Source organism: Chiloscyllium punctatum, chromosome 3 (genome assembly GCF_047496795.1).
Source record: "Chiloscyllium punctatum isolate Juve2018m chromosome 3, sChiPun1.3, whole genome shotgun sequence".
Taxonomy (NCBI): Eukaryota; Metazoa; Chordata; class Chondrichthyes; order Orectolobiformes; family Hemiscylliidae; genus Chiloscyllium; species Chiloscyllium punctatum.
This window is the reverse complement of record NC_092741.1, coordinates 15,866,032-15,890,870: the sequence shown is the minus strand read 5'-3', so window position 1 is coordinate 15,890,870 and position 24,839 is coordinate 15,866,032. Positions and strand designations below refer to the sequence as shown.

The 24,839-nt window shown below is 39.4% G+C and overlaps 1 protein-coding gene across 2 annotated transcripts in view; it reads left to right on the top strand.

Annotated features, from left to right (window-relative positions):
* LOC140455883 (cullin-9) overlaps window positions 1–24,839 on the top strand; it is a 164,092-nt gene that overhangs the window by 71,502 nt on the left and 67,751 nt on the right. The window contains exons 12-19 of one of the 2 annotated variants that reach the window (XM_072550693.1): window positions 3,179–3,406; window positions 4,749–4,839; window positions 8,462–8,633; window positions 12,636–12,741; window positions 13,116–13,211; window positions 13,403–13,578; window positions 17,552–17,685; window positions 20,029–20,214. In XM_072550693.1, coding sequence (XP_072406794.1) covers window positions 3,179–3,406; window positions 4,749–4,839; window positions 8,462–8,633; window positions 12,636–12,741; window positions 13,116–13,211; window positions 13,403–13,578; window positions 17,552–17,685; window positions 20,029–20,214 — 1,189 coding nt within the window. Of the gene's footprint in view, window positions 1–3,178; window positions 3,407–4,748; window positions 4,879–8,461; window positions 8,634–12,635; window positions 12,742–13,115; window positions 13,212–13,402; window positions 13,579–17,551; window positions 17,686–20,028; window positions 20,215–24,839 lie in introns of both variants that reach the window. The other variant, XM_072550692.1, reaches the window with a different exon arrangement.

Below are 24,839 nucleotides of genomic sequence, written 5' to 3'. Positions count from 1 at the left end.
TGGCTAAAGGCAGTGGCTCCTCTCGGCTATCAATTCTCCCATCACCTTTGAATAGACTTTGAGCATTCAAATTTGTATTGTCCCTCTCAGTGCTCTCTTTCACCTTTGATTCTGTTCTGGTTTTCTGCATTTAATCAAGGTTTCTCAGTTGTCTAACACTGTAGAATAACACTGTTCTAATAAAGTAGAATACTTTATATTTTCTTGTGATGGTTTGGAAAGTAAGTCTGGTATCTTATGAGTTTTGAAATCTATCTTAAAGAACGGTTATGTAGTACCATTACCAACTGAGCCTGCCAAGTCCTGAAGAATGAGACTATTACGCTGGATGTGTGGTCAGTGGTGAGAATGAGAAAAGAGGGTAAAATCTATTTTCCGTTGTCATTACAAATCTGTCACTCATGAATCAGTCTGTTACTATACTGGTAGGATTGACCATTCTACCATTGTTATGGATTATAGATTGCTCCAGTTTTCCCCACCACAGACTAGCCTGCAATTCCCTGGTTTTCCTCTTTTGCCTTTCTTTAAAAAAAACTGAATGAGTGGCAGTTTTCCCAATCCAGAGGGACAACTCCTGTATATGGGGAACTCTGAAAGATTATATTAGAGCATCTGCAATGTGCTTCCTTACTTGCTTTAACACGGTTGTATGCACAAAGTCATGTTCTGGGGATTTGTCACTCTGAAATTTTGAAATTACCAATGTTTTACTTGCATTAATTCTGTTTAGTCCTTGTCTCTGACCAACTAATTTCCTTGGGTCTTCTGGCAAGCTTCTTTTCTATTGTAAATACTAAGGAAAAGTAATTATTCTATTTATTTCCCGGTTTCCCTGTGACAATGCTGTCACTTTGAGAGGTTATTTTGACCTTTTTTTCCCCAAGATGTAAGACAGAGAAAGAAAATAAACAATTTGAGAGGCCTTGGAGTATAGGTTGGAACAATGGAAGCCTCCTGGGTGTGGTCGGCTGTCTCAGACCAGGCTTTCTACAGCTTTTCTTAGTTTTTAGGTTTAGTTTTAAGTAGAAGTCTTTAGCGCTCAAGAGTTAGAAGGTTCAGTGAATGTCTCCTAGCTGCTACTTTCTCCACATTTTCTCTTGATATTTTTTTCCTCCTGGATTGGAGAATTGCATGTGAGAATCTGTTTGAATTTGCACTTTTTGCCAAGGACTGTGTTTTTGATTTTACTATATTGGAACAATTAATTAGTAATAGGTGCTGTATCTATTATTCAGTTAAGTTAGTTAAGTTATTCTAAATTACTCTTTCTTTTGTTTATATTTTAACTGTATTGTTTAAATAAATTATGTTAGCGAGCTTTGAGAAGATTTGTAGCTTAGCTTGAGGCTCTGGATGTTTTGTCTGAAGATATTACCTAGTAGGGTGTCGAAATGAACCTTGCAGTTCAGCAAGCAAACCTACATCCACATCCATAAATTGTTTTGCTTAACGTCGAGTAGTTTGACCAGTCACGTTACATCTGAAACAGTGCTTCACATCTGCCTTTAAAATAAGAAAAGGTTAGGGTCTAGGTTACCTTCTTAAAATACATGCAGGGGTCTAGTCTGGTTCATATTTATTGACAGTATCCCCATTTCAGTCATTAGTCAACCAACATTGCTCCTGACCACAGTCTTCTCTTTAATGTAACCATAAAACTTGTTCTTTTGATTTTTGTTGTCCCTTGCAAGTTCCTTTTATAATCCCTTTTGGTAGCTTTTATGAGCTGCTTTGAGGCCCTTTGCTAGTTTTTGTATCTTTCCCATTCAGCAGGATCCGTACTGTTTTTAGCATTTTTGCAAGTCCTTTCTTTAGATTTTATGCAGTGTCTTATCTCTTTAGTTGTTTGTGGTTGTTTTCTTCAGTGAAGTAGAGCTTTTCCCTCTGGGGGACATAAACTAGTTTTGTATTGTGTTAAATATTTCTTTAAACAGTCTCCACTGTTCTTCAATAGTCTTACCTGTTAGCAGATTTAGGGACAGCTTCTGTCTCATCTCATTAAAGCCAGCTTTACCTAAATCGGAAATTGTAGCAGCTGATTTGTGCTTTTCACTTTCAAACGCTACATTGAGATTGGTAATGTTATGATCACATTCTATTCAAATGATAGGACAATAGTCCAGGTGGTTTGTGTTTGATTAGTTTATGCTTCTTACAAGTAACAACTGACACATCTTTTTTTAAAGACATATGAACCTCATAAGAAATGATAGATACTTTAAAGATGCCAAGTTGAAAAAATATCAACAGCATTGCTGTGTGCACGTTCGCATGCCATTATGATAAACCTTTGCCCTTAACTGGCACATTGAGGAAAAGGAGTTAGTTGAGAAATTCACCAATGAAATTTATATTGCTAACCATGTGCAAACCTAAGTTTACCAGTCAACATGTGCATTGGGATTTCTACAGGCCCACACACTACATGACCTGCTTTATGTATCGGGCTCCAGCCATTTGCTCACTGTTGAAGCCTTTGCCGAGCATCTGAATGATCTGTGCAATAATAACTACTTCAATCAAATCCTAATTGTCCATGTCATGTAAATGCCAAAGATCCTACTGTGTTGCCGTGAATGGTGCACCATCTACTTCGTGTTACTCTGCTAAATGAAGGTTTCTGAATGTGGTTTGAGCAAAGGTTGAAGCTAGCTGTCTCCCGATACTACTTTGCGGTTAAAAATAAAGTCCACTAATGGATACTGCTGTTAACGCATAAAGGTGTTCTTTACTTCCCCACGAATGAAGTGGATGGGTTTTGGTGTCAGTGAGATAGCAGCTATGTGAAAGTGAGTACTGCAATGCTGAAGATTAGAGTCAAGTGTTGGAAAAGCTCAGCAGGTCAGGCAGCATCCAAGGAGCAGGAGAAACAACGTTTCAGGCATAAGCTCTCCATCAAGAATGTCCCATTGCAACTTCAATGTATAAAATGTTTTGAGTTGATTTTCTCACGTTTGAAGTAGGTATTCTGGCTAATATGGCTTCCTTGTCTTATTGCGGTCTCGGGGCATAGCAATCAGTTGCATTATTCTGACTAAGTGGTTAATTCAGTGTCATCTGAAAGTTCAATTGTGGAGCTTTCTGGTTTTGCTGCCTGTCTGGAGTGCGCTTGGGAATGTGTTAACTTGGATCAATTCAATCTCAGAATTGAAAAGCTTTTATTCTGTGCCTGCAGGTACTACAGGATTTCATTAGGTTTCTTCACAGGCTAGCAACAGTAAACAAGGATTATGCAGTTGTCATGTGTCGACTTGGGTCAAAGGAAATTCTGTCAAAGGCACTGGACAAACACAGTTCTGCTTTGCTGCTCGCTGGAGAGCTCCGCGATCTTGTCAGTGACTGTGAGAAATATGCAAGTCTTTACAAGAAAATGACCACCAGTATCCTGGCTGGATGTATACAGGTAATGAAGTTGTTCTCTGATCTTTTCAGTTGCTTCTGTCTGGCAATTTTTATTTTGGAGTATAGTTCCATGGGGTGCTGTTGTCCCATCAGAACCTTGTTCAGGTGAGTGTAGGGCAGTGTGTTGATAAGCTGTGTTCCTATATGTAAAACTTTCATATCTTAGCCTGATATCTGTCCAGGGCTACCTCCAGATTTATGGTGTGGAAATTACTGCCTTTTATTCTTTGTCCACCTCTGTTTTAAGACCCTCACAACCCTGTTCCCATTTTATCTTGACTCAGTTGAAGAAACTAATCACAGCACAGTTATTCAGCCTGGGAAATTTTTGATGTCTATCACTGTTTTGCATCTGGTGAAACAGTAACTCGCTGGGGCCATCCAAGGAGGAGTTGCATAACTTCAGTGGAGGATATGCATCCTGTATCTGATACTGAATTGTAGAATTATTACAGTGCAGGCAGAGTCTATTTGACCCATTATGTCTACAGTGGGTCGCCAAGTAAGCATGTCATTTAGTGCAATTCCCCTGCCATCTCCGTGTAACCTTGCATGCTGCTCCTTTTTAAATATGTCTAGCCACTTGAATGCTTCAACTGCTGAAATGTTGGCAAAATCTTTTTCCAGACGAATGTGAGAATACCAGCATGTTTAGTCAACTGTATTCCAGTTCTGTATACCAAGTAACTGAATTTAATAATCTACATTCTAGTCTGGCTATGAAACCACTCTGCATGAATCTCTCAATACAGACCTGTGGGCTACCACAGAAACTCGATGTTGTGTGTTTGATACATTTTTCTGGGTTGCTACAAGAATGAAAACAGGTGATCGTTTATTATCATGAAAATGTTAGACTGAAAATATCAGCAGCTGAAATTCTTTTTTTGCTCTGAGAGAAGTAAGAATATCTCTTCTCCAACCACCCCACCCAACCTCATTCTTGTTTGTTTTTTCTCCTTGCCTCCCTGCTGTAAGCAGAGTGATGACTCTAAATAATTTTCTTTTCCCGCTTTGGCTCAGACTGCCCAAAGCTGCCGTATGTCATGTACACAGAATGGGACTCGGAACCAAGCCTGTACACTTCAATGCCACAGTGTGATTACTACCGAGTAGCCATTATTAGCGAATGAGTAAAGGCGAAGTTTATTGCCTGAAGGCATTTTTCCCCTTCATTACTTCCTTCAAACCAAATGGTATTGGATTTGTGAGTTTGTTGGACATTGTTGGAATGGGGTACAGGTTGCTTCTGGCAGCCTCCGAAACAAAATCAAATTCATGGGATGAAGGGGATTTCCTTATTCTGCATTTTAAATACATGATTTTTTAACTCCCACTTGCAGATGGTTTTGGGACAAATTGAAGAGCACAGACGCAGCCATCAACCAATCAATATCCCCTTCTTTGATGTATTCCTGAGGAACCTCTGTCAAGGTCTGTCCGAACGGCTCAATGATAACAGACTGAATCACGGCAAGTTTAAATTACATGTGGGGCTAAAAGAGAGCATCCTTTTTCTATCTATCTATCTGTCTTTTTAAAATAAAAATGTTATAATCCAGTTTTGCTTTCCTGCTTCTTTGACGGAAATGTGTACGGATAGTTCATTTGTAGTTATGTTGCTTTCACAATCCATGCAATCCCTGCATTTAAGTTTTGTGAAACTGAGCTCCTGATTGTTCTAATGAACACTGTCTCTTAACAGATTAGCTCGTAGTATTTGATGCCTGTGTTTGTAGCTAACTAAATTCATATTTATATCACTGCCATTGGTCTCAGCCTATCTGAAACTCATTGGATGGACTACTGACGACCTACTTTTTGAAATAATGTTCTAATGTTGAAAGTATTAAAGAAGCAAAAAGGAACATTATTTGGAATATCAGTCATCTAAGTTTTATGGCAAAAGTTTAAGGTAATTGGATTCACTTCCTTTGGAAAGAGGAAAATCGGACATTAAGTAATTGAGAAAAAATGTCATGCAGTTAAATAATGGGCTGACATGATCAACAGTAACTGGATTGTTCTGAACCACCATTATTCATGCTATCCATTTCAATGGAAAATGTGACTAGCAGTGTATTCATCACCAATGAGATGAAGTGTATATTTAGTGTGTTGCAGTTTGCTTAGAAATGAAAGTTTATACACAGGGCAAAGTTTTTTTTAAAAAAAAAACTAGGTGGAAGAAAAGTATGGTGAGAAGCTTTTATGCCTAGGCCAGATAATTAGACTTCTGCTGAAGCATAAATCAGGGGATGAAGAATTGAGGCAGACCTTCAGTATTACATGTATTCCTAATTTCCAGATTAAAGCAAGGATGTTCAAACGCTGCAAGTGGGATAGAGGAGGGGAAATCAATCTGATACCTAGCCTGTGTCATCTGATCTGTGATTAGAGATCCGGGTATCTGAATAGCTTACTCTAGGGAAGGCAATGCGTAATTGAAATCATACCAATCTGAAGCAGGAAGATGATAAAATTGGCATCTAACAGCTGACATTTTCCTAAACATAAGAACTGCTGGATACTTGGTCGGAGTTAGAACATAGAAAATGTGCAAATAAACGGTGTAGATTTAATTGCTTTACTTGGAGAATGGTCATTATGTGGCATGTACAGTACCAAGTGACAGGTAAATAGGAACTTTATTCAAGAGTGTATTAAATTGATAATTCATTGGGCCACAGAGGAGTATTCATTACTGATACTGGTCAGGTGGTTTACAAAGATCTGACCTTTGGAATATTCTTTTGCTCAAATCCTTTAATATTTTCAGCATGTGCATCACTTTACCAGAATTTCAGGGATGATTTTGATTATGTGCGGTGCTTGGGGGTAGGAATTTAGAGAGACCATATACAATTTTGGTCTCCTTACTTTGAGGGATGTAGATGCATTAGAGACTTTTCAGAGGAGCTTCACAAGATTGATTCTGAAGATGAGGGGTTTGTCTATTGAAGACATATTGATTAGTTTAGGCCGATACACTCTTGGAATTTAAGTGAATGGGATGGATCTATTTGAGGTATATAAAATGCTAAAGGGGGATTGACAATAGGTGTAGAGAAGATGTTTCCTTGTGGGCTAATCCAGAGACGCAAGTTTGTAGGTTTAGGATAAGGGGTAGCAAATTTCAAATGGATGAGAAATTACTTCTATCGAAGAGTTGTGAATCTGTGGAATTCACTACCCCGGACTATGGTGGTTGCTGGAACATGAAGTAAATGAAAGGAGGCAATAAATGTATTTTTGATTAGTAATAGTTGAAAGGTTACGAGGAGGAGATACGAAAGTGGAGTTGAGGCCAAGTTGATATCAAATGATGAGACTCAAGCAGCTTAATTGCCTACTCCTGCTTCTAGTGCTTCTGTTCTTTGGTAGATCAGATGCAATAGCTTTTTCCTACTTCTTGGCTCCCCTCTGATGTGACAATAGTCTCTCTAATCTCTTTATGGTGAATGGACCTCTGAAACCTGAAGTCAGGGTGTTAGTATGCTGATTACACCAATTGGTGTGTGCTAAATCTTGGTGTGGCCATGCATCACAGAGGGAACCCTGTTTACAGCTGGAGTTGTGCAGTAATGCTCTTTGGAACCCACCAATTTGATGAGTGGTGGTGATACTGAGCCACTCTTGATGGGTATTAAAATTTCTCATCTATAGTACAATCAGTGCCCTTGCTGCCCTCATTGCTGCTTCCAGTTGGTGTTCAAAGTGCTGAAGCACTGATTCTTCAGTTGAGGAAAAACATCCAGTAGTACTCAGCAGGAAGGTTCCTTGCCCAGGTTTGAACTTCCATGATGAGATTTCATGGGGTCCAGAGTTCAACACCAATGTTGAAGACTTCCATGCCACTCACCTGACTGTATACTACAGTGCTGTCTCTTCTGGTGGGTTTCCCATGCTGAGATGTAACTGGATGGTGATGGCAATGCCTGGGATTTTAGCTAGAAAGTATAATAGAAAGATACCTGTCAGACTTGTGTGACAATTCTCTTCTCTTTGACACAAGCTCCAATAAAGAAGTGGTTACAGGATCGAATGGAGAGGGTTTGCTTTGTTTCCATGTCACCCTGCATGTGGATGGTTATTCCCGTTCTTTCATTCTTTGACTTTGTGCTTGGTACAACTGAATATCTTGTCAGGTTTTTTAAAAGGTCCTTTATTAATCAAGCACTTTGCTGAGAGTTTGGAGTCACATGTAATCCAAACCAGGTAAGGATGGCAAATTTCCTTCTTAAAGATATTAGTGAACCGGCTGGGTTATGCAACAATGTGGATGTCTTGAGTATTTGCAATGTATTCACCGAATACATTTTACTGAATGTGAAATATTCAGTAAAAGTTGTGAATTAAGTAAACCCCAAATGTATTTCTGTGTGTGGTGCGTATTGGTTTGTGTGACCAATGTGGAGTACTGGTACCAATATATTTAATCCACATGACAACTGATACTTGCATTTGGGGAATATTTATTTTCAGAATGCCTAGTGAGCTGGGGTGGCTCAGTGGTTAGCACTGCTGCCTCACAGCACCAGGGACCCAAGTTCGATTCCAGCTTCGAGTGCTCATATGTGTGGAGTTTGCACACTCGTCCCATGTCTGTGTGGGTTTCCTCCGGGTGCTCCGGTTTCCTCCCACAGTCCAAAGATGTGCAGGTTAGGTGAATTGGCCATGCTAAATTGCCCGTAGTGTTAGGTGCATTAGTCAGAGGGAAATGGGTCTGGGTGGGTTACTCTTCGGAGAGTCGGTGTGGATTTGCTGGGCCGAAGGGCCTGTTTCCACGCTGTAGAGAATCTAATCTAATCTAATCTAATGTGAAAAATGGTGAGTTGGAGGAGGTGGTTCAATCTTGGGATTTTGGTGAAATTTATGGCTATTTGAATGATACTGAATTAATCCAAGACCACTTAATGAAATCAATCTCTTATTCTGTTTTTTTTTTGCTAACTTTGAGATGTTTTGTTCAAACCTAATGCATTTGAAACCTGCTGAAATGTTGCACGGGTTGATTCCCTGGCTGGTGGTTACTATTCCTTTCTTCTTTGTGTAGGTTCTAGTGTGGAGTTGAAAGAGGACAAGTGTTGGGAGAAGGTGGAGGTATCCTCCAATCATCACAGAGCGAACAAGTTAACTGACAAAAACTCTAAAACATACTGGGAATCAAATGGCAGCACGGGGTCCCATTACATTAATATTTACATGCACAAAGGGGTGGTTATCAGGTAAGTTTTGAGAGCTTGGATTTTATCGCGAGGCTTGTCTGTAATGCACAATGACACAGTAGGGCTTTGAAGCAGATTTAATTCTGCACAGAGCTGCTGTGGACACCCGAACAGCTGCTGACTTGGCTGGACTCCTGTAATTCACTGTGTAGTGAGGACAAAACCTACAATTCTGTTAATCTGGATAAACGTTTCATTTTTTTCCAGTACTAATTCACCCTTGAAGCCAGTGACTTGATCAGCATTTGAATGTTGTATTTGACTAAACACTGAACTTGTTGGATATAAAAGTTGAATCTCCTGATAGCTAATGTGACCAGCTGCTTTCTTCTGGTTTAGTAAGTTAACCAGAGTGAGCAGATGACCTCACTGAAGCTGAAATGAGAGGGAATGGGAAGTGTGAAGGGAGGGGTTTCTTGCAGTAAGGAGGAGTATTGGGAACAGTACCTCAGCAAGGTGAAAGGAATAAATAGAGGACAGTCTTGGCAAATGTGTGGAAGGAAGTACCACATTTTTCAAGGTTGTGGGGATTGTATAAATATTTCTGTGGGTGCTGCCGTTCATAGATTCATAGAATTGTTGCAGCAAAGAAGAAACTCTTTGGTCCATTGTCTGTTTCAGTCCTCTTCAATAGCAACATGATTAGAACCATTCCCTTGTACTTTCCCATTTTTTTTCTCTATTCAGATAATTATTCGATTTCCTTTTTGAAGAACACAATTAATTTGGCAACCACCACACTCTATGGCAGTATATTGCAGGTTCTAACCACTTGCTGCATAAAAGTTATTTTCCTTAAGTCACCTTTGGTTGTTTTGTCATTCATCTTAAAGCATCATCCTGGTCCTTGTCCCTGATGTCAATGAAAATTGTTTCTCCCCATATCCTCTATCTCCATCCCTTGTGATTTTGAACACAATAAATTACATCTGTACTTCATCTTCTCTGTGAAGAACAACTATATTTTTTCCAGTCTCCTTGAGCAACTTGAAATCACTGGCATAATTCTCATTAATCTGTTCTACATCCTGCCTTTAAACCTTCATATCCATCCTAAGGTATTAATGCTCAGAATTGTATACAATGTTTTCTTTGAGGCCAAACCAGAATTCTGTAAAATTGTAGCTTCCCTTTTTTTCTTTGCCTTATTCCTCTAGTGCAAAGCCAAGGATCCCATTTGCTTTATTCACTGATTTATAATCTATCATGTCACCTTTGCAAGAACATGAGAGAGATGCAGGAATAGACCATAACTCCTCCTTTGAACTTGCTCTGCTATTCAATATGATCTTAGGCTTCAGCTCTTCTTTCTTAGATGTTCCTGAGACCCCCAAAAATTTGCTTAAGTTATCTTTAAATGTATTCAACAGTGAAGCATCCAAAAGTTCTAGGGTAAAGAATACCAACAATTCACAACCTTTTCAGGAAATGATTTATCTTAATCTTGGTCCTTGTTAATTATCGTCTAATCCTGAGGCTGTCCTCTATTAGCTTCTCCAGCATCTGGAATAATTCTGCCTCCCAATCAAGCCCTTTCCAACTCTTGTATGTGTCAATGAGATCTGCCCTTCTAAACTCCTAAAAGTTACAGAACCAACTTACTCAGACTCCTATCATTGAGCAACTGTCATCCAGGGGACCAGTCAATTGAACCTTTGCAGTACTGCCTGTAATGCATGTGTGCCCTTCCTCATATGTAGGGTGTAACACGACACAACATATTCCAGAGGTGTTGCTGTTAGCTTGGTGGTCTGTAGGTATGATTCTCTGCTTTGAGGTATTTAGCGAGTGTGTGTGTGTGAAATGTCTTGGATCCAAATCCTTGACAAACTGTTACTGAAAATATTTTCAATAAATCTGTTTGGACATGTTACCATGTGATTTCAGGGCAGGTGGGACTTGAACCAGGGCCTTCCAATCCAGAGGTGATTGCCTGTGGCGCTCCCTCAGAATTGAGTGATGTTAGATGAGTATTCAATTGACTGAGGGACTCAACTTTGGACCTGTGTAATTCTGCAGTGGGCCTGTGTTGTATAGGAAAATGGGATTAACATCCCTAGATTGGCTTCCTCTGCTGCCACTGTTCCTCTTTGCAGTGGAGCTGGTGATCCATGAAGGTACTTTGTGCCTTGATGTCAACAATTGAAATGTTGGCAGCTTGCTCTGTTCACTCACTGGTTTTGATGCCTCTGTGATTTAGGACAATCTTTGCCTTTGGCCAACTCTTGAAGGGGAGCCAATGTCGAGCTGGGAGAAGAAAACTGTCAGGAGTGGCTTTCAGGCATTCAGTGCTTTGACCTGCCAGCAAAGGTGGTTATTCAGGAGCAGGGCTTCAATACTGGTTCATGCAGCTTCATGGAGGATGCTGGTCCAACAATCCTCCCTTTTGACTGCCAGGATTTGACATAGACACCACTGATGGAAGCGCTCAAGGGATCCTGCTGCTGTGCCATAAGATTTCCCCTATTGCTATGAAACACTCTGTTGGACAGGAAATGATACACCGCTGGGCAAGGTGGGATCTGAGCCTAGACTTTCTAGCCCAGAGGAGGGACACTACTAGAGCACAATGGATAAGTGCTCAAGCATTATATGTTCTGGTTAACTTTGTAAGGCTCTTGTGGTGCAATGGGTAATGAACCTGGACTTTAGGAACAAGTCCTACCTGTCCAGGAAGGTCACCATATACTTGAACAGGTTGATTTTTAAAAAACCTTAGTTGTCTTGTGGGGCCTGTCTCTGGGCTACAAGGTCACACGTGTCTGGAGATGTCAAAATATTTCTGAACAAGTTGATTACATTTTTCTAAATTCCAGGTTCCCTGTAGAATTAGTGAAAAGCTACATTATTGTACTCCTATCTGCTGGCAATAAAGGCTAAAATCCAGTTTTCTTATTTCCTTGCTGTGCCTCCATGCTAGCTTTCTTAACTGTTTTGTGAGGACTCTTATTAGTCTCAATGTTAATTGTTTCTTTCTGTCAGATACTGTCAGATGTTTTTATTTCAGATTTTATTTCCGATCTGAGCTTTTATTTCAGATCTCCATCTGCAGCCATACCCTTCAGATGTAAATGAGTACTTTGGTCCCTATCAATCTTATTCCTCCTGTTACTATTCTTTCAGTATTTACATGCCCATGGAAAAATTTTGTATTGCTTTTATGTTAGCTTTCACTCTTCTCATGTACTTTCTTTGTTGCTTTCTTAAATTTGTTCTCCTAAATATTTTCAGACTCATCCTCACTTTTAATCTGCTTGACATCAGTCACACATGCCCCTTTCTTTGCATCATCCCCCGTTACACTCTTAGTCTTGAAACTAAACTGAGCCCATGAAAATGGTCAGGTTGATCTATTATTTCAAGTTCTTTTTTAAAGAGAAGAATCCAGCTGTATTGTTAGAGCAAACAGTTGTTTTCACTGTTGTTCCAGAGATGTGGTGTTGCAATGTTAGAGAATTTTTTTGTATTGGAAAAATCATACTTTTTTCACTTGCAAGGCTATAGGTACCATATAAGACCATAAGACGTAGGAGTGGAAGTAAGGCCATTCGGCCCATCGAGTCCACTCCGCCATTCAATCATGGCTGATGGGCATTTCAACTCCACTTACCCGCATTTTCCCCGTAGCCCTTAATTCCTTGTGACATATTGCAGGTAAATGTGAAGATTTGTACATTAAGATTTTCCATACGTTTGGTTAGTGTAACTTTCAATGCATTTAAATTGGTGCAGACCACCTACCGTTTCTAAAACTTACAACACATAATCACTTTCTCTGGGATAAGTTTCCTGAAGTCATCCAAATCAACCAAGTCACGCAGTGGAGGTGGAAGATTAAGAAAAGAACAAGAAAGGGTAATGTGCTCCCCCCAGTTGCTGTGTAATAGAAAACCTGCTAGAGTTGTTGAATGCTTTTGCAAAGATCATAAATTCCTGATTGGTTTAAGAACATGTACATTGCCTGCAGTTTACTGATGGCCAGTCTTTTACCTTGTGTTACAGGCAGTTGACCTTGGTGGTTGCGAGTGAAGACTCCAGTTATATGCCAGCTCGTGTGGTGGTGATGGGAGGAGATGATCCCAGTAATATCAATACAGAACTAAATACAGTGAGTTACTAAGAGAAGTGCCTTTCAGCCAGTGAGACAAATGCAAATAAAGCTGGGGAGAATATTATTGCAGCATCCAATGCACAACACCTGCACGTTCTTCTCTCTTATGGATTCTTGTTAACTTTGTATCTGGCTCTTGTGTTCCATTGATGCATTGACATAAATCATTTAATTTCTGATAAAACAGCTGTCAAAACAATGGGAGAATCCATTATTTTACTTTGAATATTTCCTTCTGTATGAAGTACTGAATGCTTTGAGCGATGAGTCTTTTTAACAATTACCATTTGGCTGTCAACAAATGTATACTGAAGAATAGCCTCTGTTATGACAGACCTCACATTTGCTGACCCTGTCTTTATTTGTGGCAGGTGAATGTGGCACCCACTGCCAGCCGTGTGTTACTGCTGGAGAATATGACCCGTTACTGGGCAATCATCCAGATTCGGATCAAGCGATGCCAGCAGGTCAGTCCTTTGATTATATTGCAATATATTATAAGTGTTGTTATCTATGAAGTAGTATTGAAGCATTTACTCAATGTATTCTCCAACTTCTCATTTATTGAGCTTCATGCTTACTGTGCAGTAGTGTTATTTGAGTAGAGGAGCTTCAGCAGAGCTGCTATATCTCATTAGTTGATATTTTCTTAATTCAGGGAGGGATTGATACTCGTGTTCATGGATTTGAGGTTCTGGGGCCAAAGCCAACCTTCTGGCCAGTGTTCAAAGAGCAGCTGTGCTGTCGGACTTACCTCTTCTACACGACAAAGGCCCACACATGGTGCCAGGAGATTCAGGAGGACAAAATGCAGCTGCTACAGCTTTTCAATAAGTAAGTTACATGGAGGGTGTACCATAAAACATCAACTGTTTGGAATCAGATGGTGGATTCATGCTAGACTAACAACGCCATCCCCTATTTTAAAATGCAAATAAAGGCTCATGGAGTTGGAAGTAGTTGAATGGCTAGAGGATTGGTTAATTAACAAGTAGCAGATAATTGGAAATATAAGGCATTTTCAGTTTGGCTGATGGTGCATTAAATGCCACAGAGGTCAGTACATGAACCGTGGGAATTTCCAATTTCATATTAACGAGTTAGAGCAATAGAGAATGAAGTATCCAACTCCACCCCTGCTAATCCTGATCTCTCCCCTCCCAGTCTCCATCTCCTTCCTTTTCCACACAGCTCCACTTAGGCTGCACTTCCCACCCTGAAATCTGAGCATAAATGATTCAAAAGTGTCAGCAAGCACAGCCGTTTGGGAAAACCACCTGTGAAGCGTGTACACATGCTGCACAGAGATGGGTTGAATTGCTAGGTAAGTAGGTGACAGCATCCCAGTATGATGATGGGAAATGTCAAGTTACTTGCTTTGGTAAAATGAATAGAAGATCGACTATATTTTAAAAGATGAGAAGCTTCTAATGTGGATTTTCAGACAGACTTGAGTAAACGCTTACAAGGTACGCGAAGATAGGGGGTTGCAAAGGCATTTAGGAAATCAAATAAGGTTTTGATATTTGCAAAGCATTTGGAGGACAGGGATTAGGAAATCCTGCAACAGTTGTATAAAACTTAGGTGAGATAAAATTATTATTAATTATATATTCCCATTATTGGAATCTATTTTGAGACGGCATAAGCTAGTCACTTAAGATTACTTGAGGATAATTTATTCAGGGAAGATTGTCTTACTACCTTGATTGACATTTGAGAGAAAGTAACAAGGAGGATTTGAGTGGATTATAGTTGATGGTTATTTTGGATAGAATTTTGTACGGCTTTTGACGAAGTCGAACAAAATCTTTTTTTTTAAGAAGGGACGTCCATGGGACCTGGAAACATAGCAAGCAAAATTGTCTTAATAGCAGGAAACAGAGTCTTTTGTGACTTGACTTCCTTTGACTATGACACCCTGTTTTTTGAGTACGTATTAACAGTTGAGAACTAAATTTGTGGGCATGAGCATAAAGTTTGCATATGAAGCCAGAATTCGCTTTTTATGATTAGTGAGGAGGGTGTACATCACATGAAAGTTTCTGTCTAAACCATATGCCATCCTGATTTGGAGATATTTCGCGATTCCTCTCATATTGGCTAGCAGTACTGTGAGTTGCTGTATGCCAGGGTTCAAGTAGATAGCACATCACCATCTCTGGGGAAAATAGGGATGAGTCATTAATGTTGGACTAGCCAGTGAGACACATCCCATGAATTTTTAGATTCCTTACTCTGAGGTAACCTACTTTTTAACAATTCTAAATATCTACTCCCTTTCTCAGGGCCAACTGCTTTTACACTTCTAGCTTCAGCCACAAAGCCTCAATTGCTCAAACATAATCTACGAAAAATCTTTTATTTCAAGTAATGTAGTTTTCCCATAATCAAAAGACAAAATATCAATCACTGAACTTCTAACTGGAGCTTAATGCACACCTGTTTATTTTGCTTGGAAAATTCTCCCAATGATAACAAAATCTGAATACACTCTAGGAAGTCTTTCTCTCTGTCTGTTAAAATAATCACCATGATGACAGAAGTACTTAGAACTTCATTAAACTCCTTCAGATGCATGCACAACCCATATATCGCAAGTTCAAAATCCAAAAATCCAAACCGAAAAATAAATGATATTAAAATATATATGAATCCCCCATCTTGTATCAAATTTGGATTGAGGCAAATGAGAGGAGATTGGATTAAGATATGAAATAGTGAGGATTTGGATGGAGTTAATGCGAAGGACCTACCTACTATGGCAGAAAGGTCAGTAGGGAGTATACATTTAAAGTGATTGGTAAAATGATTGGAGGGGAGATTTAAAACAAAAAAATCAGCCACCCTAAGGGTGGTTGGGATGGATTTAGTTCCCTCCAGATCTGCTTCAATTAATTGTAGAGCAAATCAAACTGCTAGCAGGTTGTGAAAATTTTATTTCAGTGGGAGAGACCTTATTCTTTGTAGTCAAGGAAGTAAACTAAAATTATGTAAGACAGGAGCAATTCTGTTGCTGATGCTGACAGTTTGGAAGAGTTAGAGGAGACATGATTAAAGCATTGCAGATCGTGAAGTTTTTTGATAGGTAGATGGGGAGAGGATATTTTCTCTTTTGGGAGAATCTGGAACTCAGAGTTGCTGTTAGGGTTCCCTCTAATTTTCATTCTGTCTGGGCCTTCGAAGTCAATGCTGCAATCCACATTGGTACACTGATTGCCTTGTGTGGAATGTCAGCAACTGCACACCCAGTCAACCATGGGGCTTTAAGGGAATGTTGGTCACACTTTCAACACTCAGACGTCACCCATTTCAAACAGGTTTTTTTTTCTCTCCTGAGGGTTGAGTGTCTTGGAACACTCCTGAAAAGGTGTTGGAAGTAGGTTCCATGAATCAAACAGGGGTTTTTATAATTTTTGCTATAGATAAGCCAGTTTCTTTTTCATTTAATGTTTTTAAATTCATTCCTCTGATGAGGACATCACTGGCTAGGCTAGCACTTATTGCCTATACCCAATCATCCAGTGGACAGTTATTGAAATCTTTGGTTGTTCATGCAAGCATTTGAAAGGAATGTGGCATTATTGGAGCTTGAAGGAACATTCTGAGTTAAGCTCTTGCTTTTTCTTTTAAAAATAAATCAAAAGCACTAGTTAGATCAAGATACCTCACAAAGATGAAGTGAAAATACTGCAGTGACCTTAAGCTTGTTAGAAAGTTATCCAAGGTTAAAAAGAGATCATGATCAATTGGGCCAATGAGCTAAGGAGTGGTGGGTGGAGTTTAATTTGGATAAGTGCCATGAATTGCATTTTGGTAAAATGAACAAAGGCAGAACTTGTGCAATTAGTGTTTAGGCCCTGGGTAGTGCTGTCATATAGAGGGACCTTGGGGTTCAGGTACATAGTTCTTTGAAAGTTGCATCATAGGTTAAGAAGGCATTTAGTATGCTTGCCTTCATTGCTCGTATGGTTGAGTATAGGAGTAGGGGCATCATATTGAGGTTCTACAGGACATTAATGAAGCCACTTCTGAACTGTGTACAATTCTGGTTGCCCTTCTACATGAAGGATATTATTAAATGGAGGGGGTTCAGAAAAGGTTTACTAGGATGTTACCAGGACTGGAGGGTTTGAGTTAGAAGAGGAGGCTGGATAGGCTGGGATTTTTTCACTGAAGCCTGGGAGATTGAGGTTTATGAAACCTTATAGTGGTTTATAAAATCATGAGGGACAATTAAGAGTCAACCACATTGCTACAGAGCATAATTTAGGTGAGGAGAAGAAAGATTTAAAAGGAACGTGAGGGGCAACATTTTCATGCAATGGTTTGTATGTGGGATGAACTGCCAGAAGAAGTGGTAGATGCAGGTACAGTTACAATATTTAAATTACGTTTGGGCACGTACGTGGATAGGAAAGTTTCAGAGGGCTATGGGCCACACGCAGTCAAATAGGAGTAGTTTAGTTTGGGAAACACGGTTGGTATGGATGAGTTGGACCAAAGGGTCTCTTTCCATGCTGTATGACTCCGGCGAGAGAGCTTTCATGATTTATTAGCACAGGACAAAATTCAAAGGACCAATCAAGTGTTTTTTCCCTAGGAGCTGTGCATCATCTTTCTTTCAAATTCATTGAAGATTTTCACCTACTTAGCTTCATAAAAGGGTATAAACCAATGATTTGTCACTGAATAATAAAAGTTAGTATAATCCTAAGTGATACCTTCTGAAAATACCTTTAATCTATCAGGAGTATTTGTGAAGGATGCATGGAAAGTGATTACTTTTGTTGTTTTTCTTTTGCAGGTTAAACAATGCTTTACGTCATGAGCAGATGTTTGCTGACCGTTTCCTCCCAGATGCAGAGGCAGCTGAAGCATTAGGACGGACTTGTTGGGAGGCTTTAATCAATCCCATTGTATTCAGTATCACAGCTTTAGGTATGTCTCATAAACTGAGGTTATGCACCAGAGCTTTATAGCATATGAACTTATAAGCAATGTCTCTTTAAATTTTCTTTTGCTACTCTTGTGCTCAGAACGTTTACTGGTAATGAACATTGATAATCAAGTAAATGTGAAGTGAGAACAACATACTGGTTATGCAGTAGCAAAATTATTGGCTATTATCTGTTCCACAACCGATAAAGGCAAGCCTACTATGTACTGCCTTAACTACTCTACTAACTTGTCCTGCTGCTTTAAGGGATCTGTGGATAAGCACCGCAAGATGTCTCTGTTCCTCTGAACTTCCTAGTTGTAGAGGTCTACATCACAGAAAAAGGTCCTTTGGCCCACCAAGTGTGTGCACTCAAAAACAAGCATATAACTATTGTATGCTGCTCGTTGGATGCTGCCTGAACTGCTGTGCTCTTCCAGCACCACTAATCCAGTATATAACTAATGTAATCTTGCTTTCAGGCCCTTGGCCCACAGCTATGTATGCCTTGACATTGCAATTACGCATATAAATACTACAAAACTATTCTGAGGGTTTTTGCTCTGCCACCAGTGTGTGCAGTGAGTTTGAGATTCCTATCACCACCTGGATGAAAAGTTTCCTCAGATTCCCTCTAAGTCCCCAACTCTTGGTTTCAATCCACACTTCTGGTTGTTTATCCCTTCGTGAAAGGAAAAGATTACTGCCATTCCTATCCATGCTATTTATTATGTTATGCATCTCAGTCATGTTCCCTCTGAATCTCCTCTGCCCCAAGATAAACAACCTCAATCTATCCAAACTCTCTCCATTCCTAAAACTCTCCAGCCCAAATACCATTCTGGTAAACTCTGAAAGAACTGTGGATGCTGTAAATCGGAGACAAAAATAGAAATTGCTGAAAAATTCAGCAGGTACGGCAGTATCTGTGGAGTGAAATCAGAGTTAACGTTTTAGATCAGGTAACCTGAATTGTTAACTGATTTCTCTCCATCGATGTTGCTAGACCTGCTAAGCTTTTCCATCAGTTTCTGTTTTTGATTCTGATAAACTTCCTCTGCACCCTGTCCAGTGCTATTACATCCCTGCTCTAATCACTCCTCGAGCAGTAACTGAGCCAAGTTTTATGAAGCTTCAATATTACCTTCCTGCTCTTAAACTCTGTGCTTTGGCTAATAGAGGCAAGTATTTCACATTCCTCTTCATCACATTATTAGGCTACCTTAAGGGACCAGTTGATATGCACAACAAAATCCCTCTGCTTCCCAGGGTCCAATCATTCATCATGTATGGCCTTGTTTAGAGTCATAGAGCATGGAAATGGATCCTTCGATTCAACTAGCCCACGCCGACCATAATCCCAAGCTAAACTAGTCCCACTTGCCTGTGCTTGACCCATATCCATCCCGATATTTCTTATTCGTGTACTAATCCAAATGTCTTTTAAATGTTGTAACTGTATCCACATCCACTACTTCCTCTGGAAGTTCATTCCACACATGAGCCTCTCTTTCAAAAAAAAAATTGTGCCTCGTGTCTTTTGTAAATCTTTCTCCTGTCACCTTAAAAATATGCCCCCTTGTCTTGAAATCCTCCACCCAAGGAAAAGGACACCTGTCATTCACCTTATCTATGCCCCTCATGATTTTATAAACCTCTATAAGGTCACTTCTCAACCTCCTACACTGTAGTGAAAAACTTCCGAGCCTCCTTATAATTCAGACCCTCCATTCCTGGCAGCATTCTGACAAATCTCTTCTGAACTCTCTCCAATTTAATAATATCCTTCCTGTAACAGTGCATCCAGAAACTGCACACGTTACTCCAGAAGAGGCCTCACCAATGTTCTATGCAGCCTCAACATGGCATCCCAGCTCCTTTACTCAAAGGTTTGAGAGATGAAGGCAAGTGTGCTCAACGCATTCTTAAACACCCTATCTATATGTGAAGGAAGTTTTAAACAATTATGTACCTGAGCTCAGAGGTTCTACAGCACTACCCAACATCCAAATTTTAAGTCTTACCTTTGTTTGTTTAACAAAAATGCAGTACCTCACATTTATCCAAATTAAACTCCATCTGTCGCTGTTCAGCCAGTTGACCAAGATTGCTTTGTAATCTTAGATAACTATCTTCATTGTTTGTCCTATCCAAGTGCATCACCTCCCACATATCCCAATTCATTTCTAGGTTAGTGGTTTTTCTCCCCCTCCCATTATATGCATTGAATACACTTTGTGACAACATGGTTTTCTGAATGGCAAAAATTTAGCAGAACACTTACCTCTAAGTTGCTGTCTTGTATGTTTGTTTCAAAGTTCTGGTGTCATTTTGTCTTGCTTTAGACAACACTAATCCTAGCCCATTATCCTGGTTGCTGACTGAATATCTGGAGAATTCAGAAGTCTCAAAGCGGGGCAAAGGCAGAACTGCCATCTTTAATTCCAGGGTTCGGCGTCTCTGCCATCTTCTGGTTCATGTAGATACCAGTCGGATGGAAATGGAAGACATAAAGCCAGCTGCTAAACCTGGTAAGGGTACCGATCGTAAATATGACCCTGTGTATATTATGTATTCATGAGGTTCACTGAACTTATTACAAACTAAAATATGGTGTAAGAAAGAGTAGACTTACACTAATGTCCTTTCTCACTTCTCTTGTGACCCTAAGTGCATCATGTAAAATGGATTATTTTGAAGTGCTCTCACTGTGAGCATTCCTTACTATGTTACTCATCCAAGTACCAGCATTGCCCCCACTCTGCAGTACCTCCATTTATCCACTGTCACTGAAGTCAAGTGTGAAATGGGGCTTGTGCCAAAAATACTGCTATCACATTTACCTTGTAGAGCAGAATTTGAATATTTATACTTCTCTCTTTTAACAAATTCACCTTGTAAGACACGTCACATTTATATTTTTAGACCAGCAAGTTAAGCTTTCTGGCTCAGAGTATTCTGAAGGAAGCAATGTTACTATGTTGATTAAGGGTCATCAAGTGATGGAAGAGGTCACCGACAGATCTGTCAAGCAGCAGATGCTCTGGAATTGCCTGCTTATTACCAGTTTGTATTCTGACGTGGCCAGTTTGTGTAGGTTCAGCTGAGAAGTTCAAGTTTAGAAGAATGAGAGGAGCTCTTAGTGAAACAAACCAGATCCTGGGTTGTATGTAAAGTATTTTTTTTCCCTTTCTTAGAGAGGTTGGACGAAGGACATGTTCTCAGAATAAGGAGGAGTCACCCGTTTAAGATAGATAAGGGTGATTTTTTTTATTCAGATAGTGAATTTGTGGAAATCTTGCCACAACAGATTGTAAAGGTTGGGTTATTAAGTTAAGGCTGAGACAGACATTTTTAATCAGTAAAAGAGAATCTAGGTTATGGGAAAAGGCAGGAAAATGGAATTGAAAATTATCAAGTTACCCACGATCCCATGGAATGGCAGAGCAGGGTTGATTGACTGAAGGGCCTACTGCTTCTACGTCTTATGATCCGCATATTTACCCCTCGTTAAGATTTCTCAAGCTGTGAATTAATTGCTGTCATATTGTAGAAGGTTGCTATCAGCAAATTGGCTGACCTGTTTCGTTCACACAACAATGATTACTCTGGGAAAGTACTTCATTGGCTTGGAAGTGATTTGGAATTATCAGTAATCGTCATTAATTTTAAGTTCTATGATTTCTCCACAGTTATTAGTAATTTCCATTCTGTACTCATGTAAAAGTCAAAGTTTTAAAACTTTATGGTTAAATTCATGGGGTTGGCTCTATTACACAGATACTACCTTAGAGGGCTGAAATTCATGCTATAGTCCAAAGTACTATATCATTAACAGAGCCCAATTGATCTCTAAATAAAAAAAATGAATTACAGTAATTACCAGATAAAGACAATAGAAGCAAAAGTGATTCAATAAGTTTGTATTTAAACATGCACAAAGTGATGTAGAAACGTAATAAGGCTTTAAATCACAATTACATGTTATATCTTTGACTTGTTTAATTTCATTAAAATCATACTGTTCAACACGTTCGGTGCCAAATAAAGCTTCATAATCATCAGGATGAATGATATTGCATAGATCCTCTTCATCTTCGCTGTCCAAAGTTAAAAGTAGCTCATCATCTTCTGTGTCATCCGATAGATAATCGTCCTCTGTTTTCGTTCAATGCATTCGAAATTCCATAGTTCTTGAATGATTTGAAAGTAGTGTCAGCTTTTATTTCCTCCCATGAATCAACAATTCATTCACAGATCCGTGGAGCTGCCTCCTTTTATGTAGTTTTTTTCTTCATCTCACACCCAGTTATTCCAGTTCATTCTCATCATGTCCTTAAATGGCTGATTGATGCCAACATCTATTAGTTGCAAAGCACATGTAAATCCACCAAGAATTACAGCTAGGTTGGTGTTCTGTGATCAGATATTATCAACAGATAATATCAATCTGATATTGTCAGATATTATCTAAACTGGTCCCAGATGAGTAAACTCTTTTCCTTGCATAGGCCACCAAGTCATAAATTCCAAACTTCCTTTATCCATTTTCTACATCCATCCAGCTTTGTGGATGACTGTTTCTTTTGGAAATTTCTCCTTTGGCAAAGCTTTTCTCTTAAAGGCAGCCATTGGTTTTAACTTGGTGCCATCAGCCATACAAGAAAGAACTAAAGTAAACCTACTTTTCTCATGGCTGATGGTTCTCACCATATTTTTTTTCTCCTTTTTGGTTTACGGTTCGCTTCTGTGTCATGTCAAGAGTAATAGGCATTTTGTCCATGTTCCCAATGCTTATAACTTGTAGTGCTTCTGCTGATTTTTTTATTATAAACTGGTGAAACTTAATATCTTCTAGTTCAGCTGGTAACTTTGAGTCTTAGTCATAGAGATGTACAGCACAGAAACAGACCATTCAGTCCGACTCGTCCATGCCAACCAGATATCCTAACCTATTCTAGTCCAATTTGCCAGCACTTTGCCTTTATTCTTCTAAATCCTTCCTATTCATAAACTCATCCAGATGTCTTTTAAATGTTGTAATTGTACCAGCCTCCACCACTTCTGCCAGCTCATTCCATATACGTACCACCCTCTGCATGAAAAAGTTGCAACATGTATAAGTCCTGCTAAGATTTGCTTTCCCAAAATGCAGCACCTCGCATCTATCTAAATTAAACTCCATCTGCCACTCCTCGGCCCATTGGCCCATCTGGTCAAGATCCATTTGTAACCTCAGGTAACTTTTGTGCAATCTTAGTTCTCTGCCAAAGGACTAAGTCATGACTTCTCACGAACCTTGTGCACATCCTGCACTTGCCTTAAAATCCAAAATTCCACCCTTCTTTGATTTGATTCGTGCGTGGATTTGGATGCTGTTTTAGACTAACATATTTTCCATTTTGATGATTTTCAAGTACCCACTCAGCAGCTCTTTTCAGTTGTGTCCAGTTGCAAGGTTTCTCCCTGGCTCACTTTTGATTTAGCATTGTCTGAAGTTAGTTTGATATCTTTCTCCAGTCTCTCAAGTTTCTTTGAAACACAAAATTCTCTTCCTGCTGCACAGTTATTTGTCATCTTTTCAACTTCAATAACTTGGCATTTAAATAAATGCTGCTGTATGATTTTTGTTCTGGAGGGCATTTTTTCATAAAAAGAGGACATTTCAAAACCTCAACTAGGAATATGACTGTATTCCATGAGGTTAATGTCACCCGACTCTTTCACACCAAATTTGTGTGAATTGTACATCAAATCACATAATGGCATGGAAAAAAAATGTCCTTGTAACAGTTACATACAGGATAATAACCATGACTCCCAAATGTTGATCTGTTATCTGTGAAGAACTAGAGTCAAATTTTACACAAGATTCCAGGTTTTTTTGTTTGGCCAAGAATAAGGGGTCGAATTTTACTCGAGTAGATGCAGTATTGCAACAGCTGTTTAACTTGCACAAGGTGCAGGAACTGAATGAAATGCATCAAAAGCTATTGAAGGAAATGAGACCATAAATTGCAGAGACTCTGACCATAATTGTTAGTCTTCCTTAGACCCAGAGAGCTGCCAGAGGACTCTGGAGTAAGCCCAGCAATTACAGATCAGTTAGTTTAACTTTGAGGAAATGTCGAGAAACAATAAATCAGAATAGAATTAGAAGTTACTCTTATACATGGACATGTGTAAATTAAGGAGAGCCAGCATGATTTCTTAAGGGAAAACACTGTTCACGTTGCTTGCTGGAGTTTTTTTAAAGAGGTAACACACGGTTGATGAGGGTGATGTTGTTAATGTGGTGTACATGGGGTTCTCAAGTGTTTGTTAACATGAGTAAAATTAGAGCTCATGGAAAAGACGGGAAAGTAGCAACTTGGATATAAAAGATTGATAGGAAATAATTGATAGTTAATGGATATTTTGGGGCTGGGAGGGAGGTTTTTGCTTTTCCTGATGTGCATTAATGATCAAGGCCTTTGTGTACAGGGAGCAGGTGCAAAAATTGCACATGATACAAAACTTGAAAATGTAAACTGATGACAGTGTAGAACCACAGAAAGTCATTGAGTTAGTCGAGTGGGTCAGTAGATGGCAGATGAAGTTCAACAAGGAGAATTCGCGAGGTGATTTTTTTTTAGAACATGGAGACACAGTATAATATAAAGGGTACCACTCTACACATTGTGTGGTAACAGGACTGGATGTAGAAGTTCATTCAGAATAGCAGGACAGGGACAGGGAGAGGGAGCAGTTAATAGAGCATAAAGTATAAGAGCAAGGAGGTGATGCTGAACATGTAGACGACACCAGTTGTCTCAACTGGAGTATTGTTCCAGTTCTCTGCTCCCTACCTCAGGAAACAAGTTATGTGAATGTGATGTGTAAGAAACAAGAGATTTCAGGATGTTTCCCTTTAAAAGGCGAAAGCTAAGAGTTTGAATATTACTTTTCAAAATAGAGAGTCTGGACAAAGTAGATGGGGAGAAACTGTTCCCACTCTTAAATGGATTAAGAATGAAAGGGCACAGATTTAACATGAATTGCAATAGAAGCAAATAGGATGTGAAACTGTTTCTCACAACAAGGAAGGGTCTGAAATATATTGGTTGCAAGTGTGGTGCAGCTTGCTTTAATTAAGCTATTCAAGAGAGTATTGGTT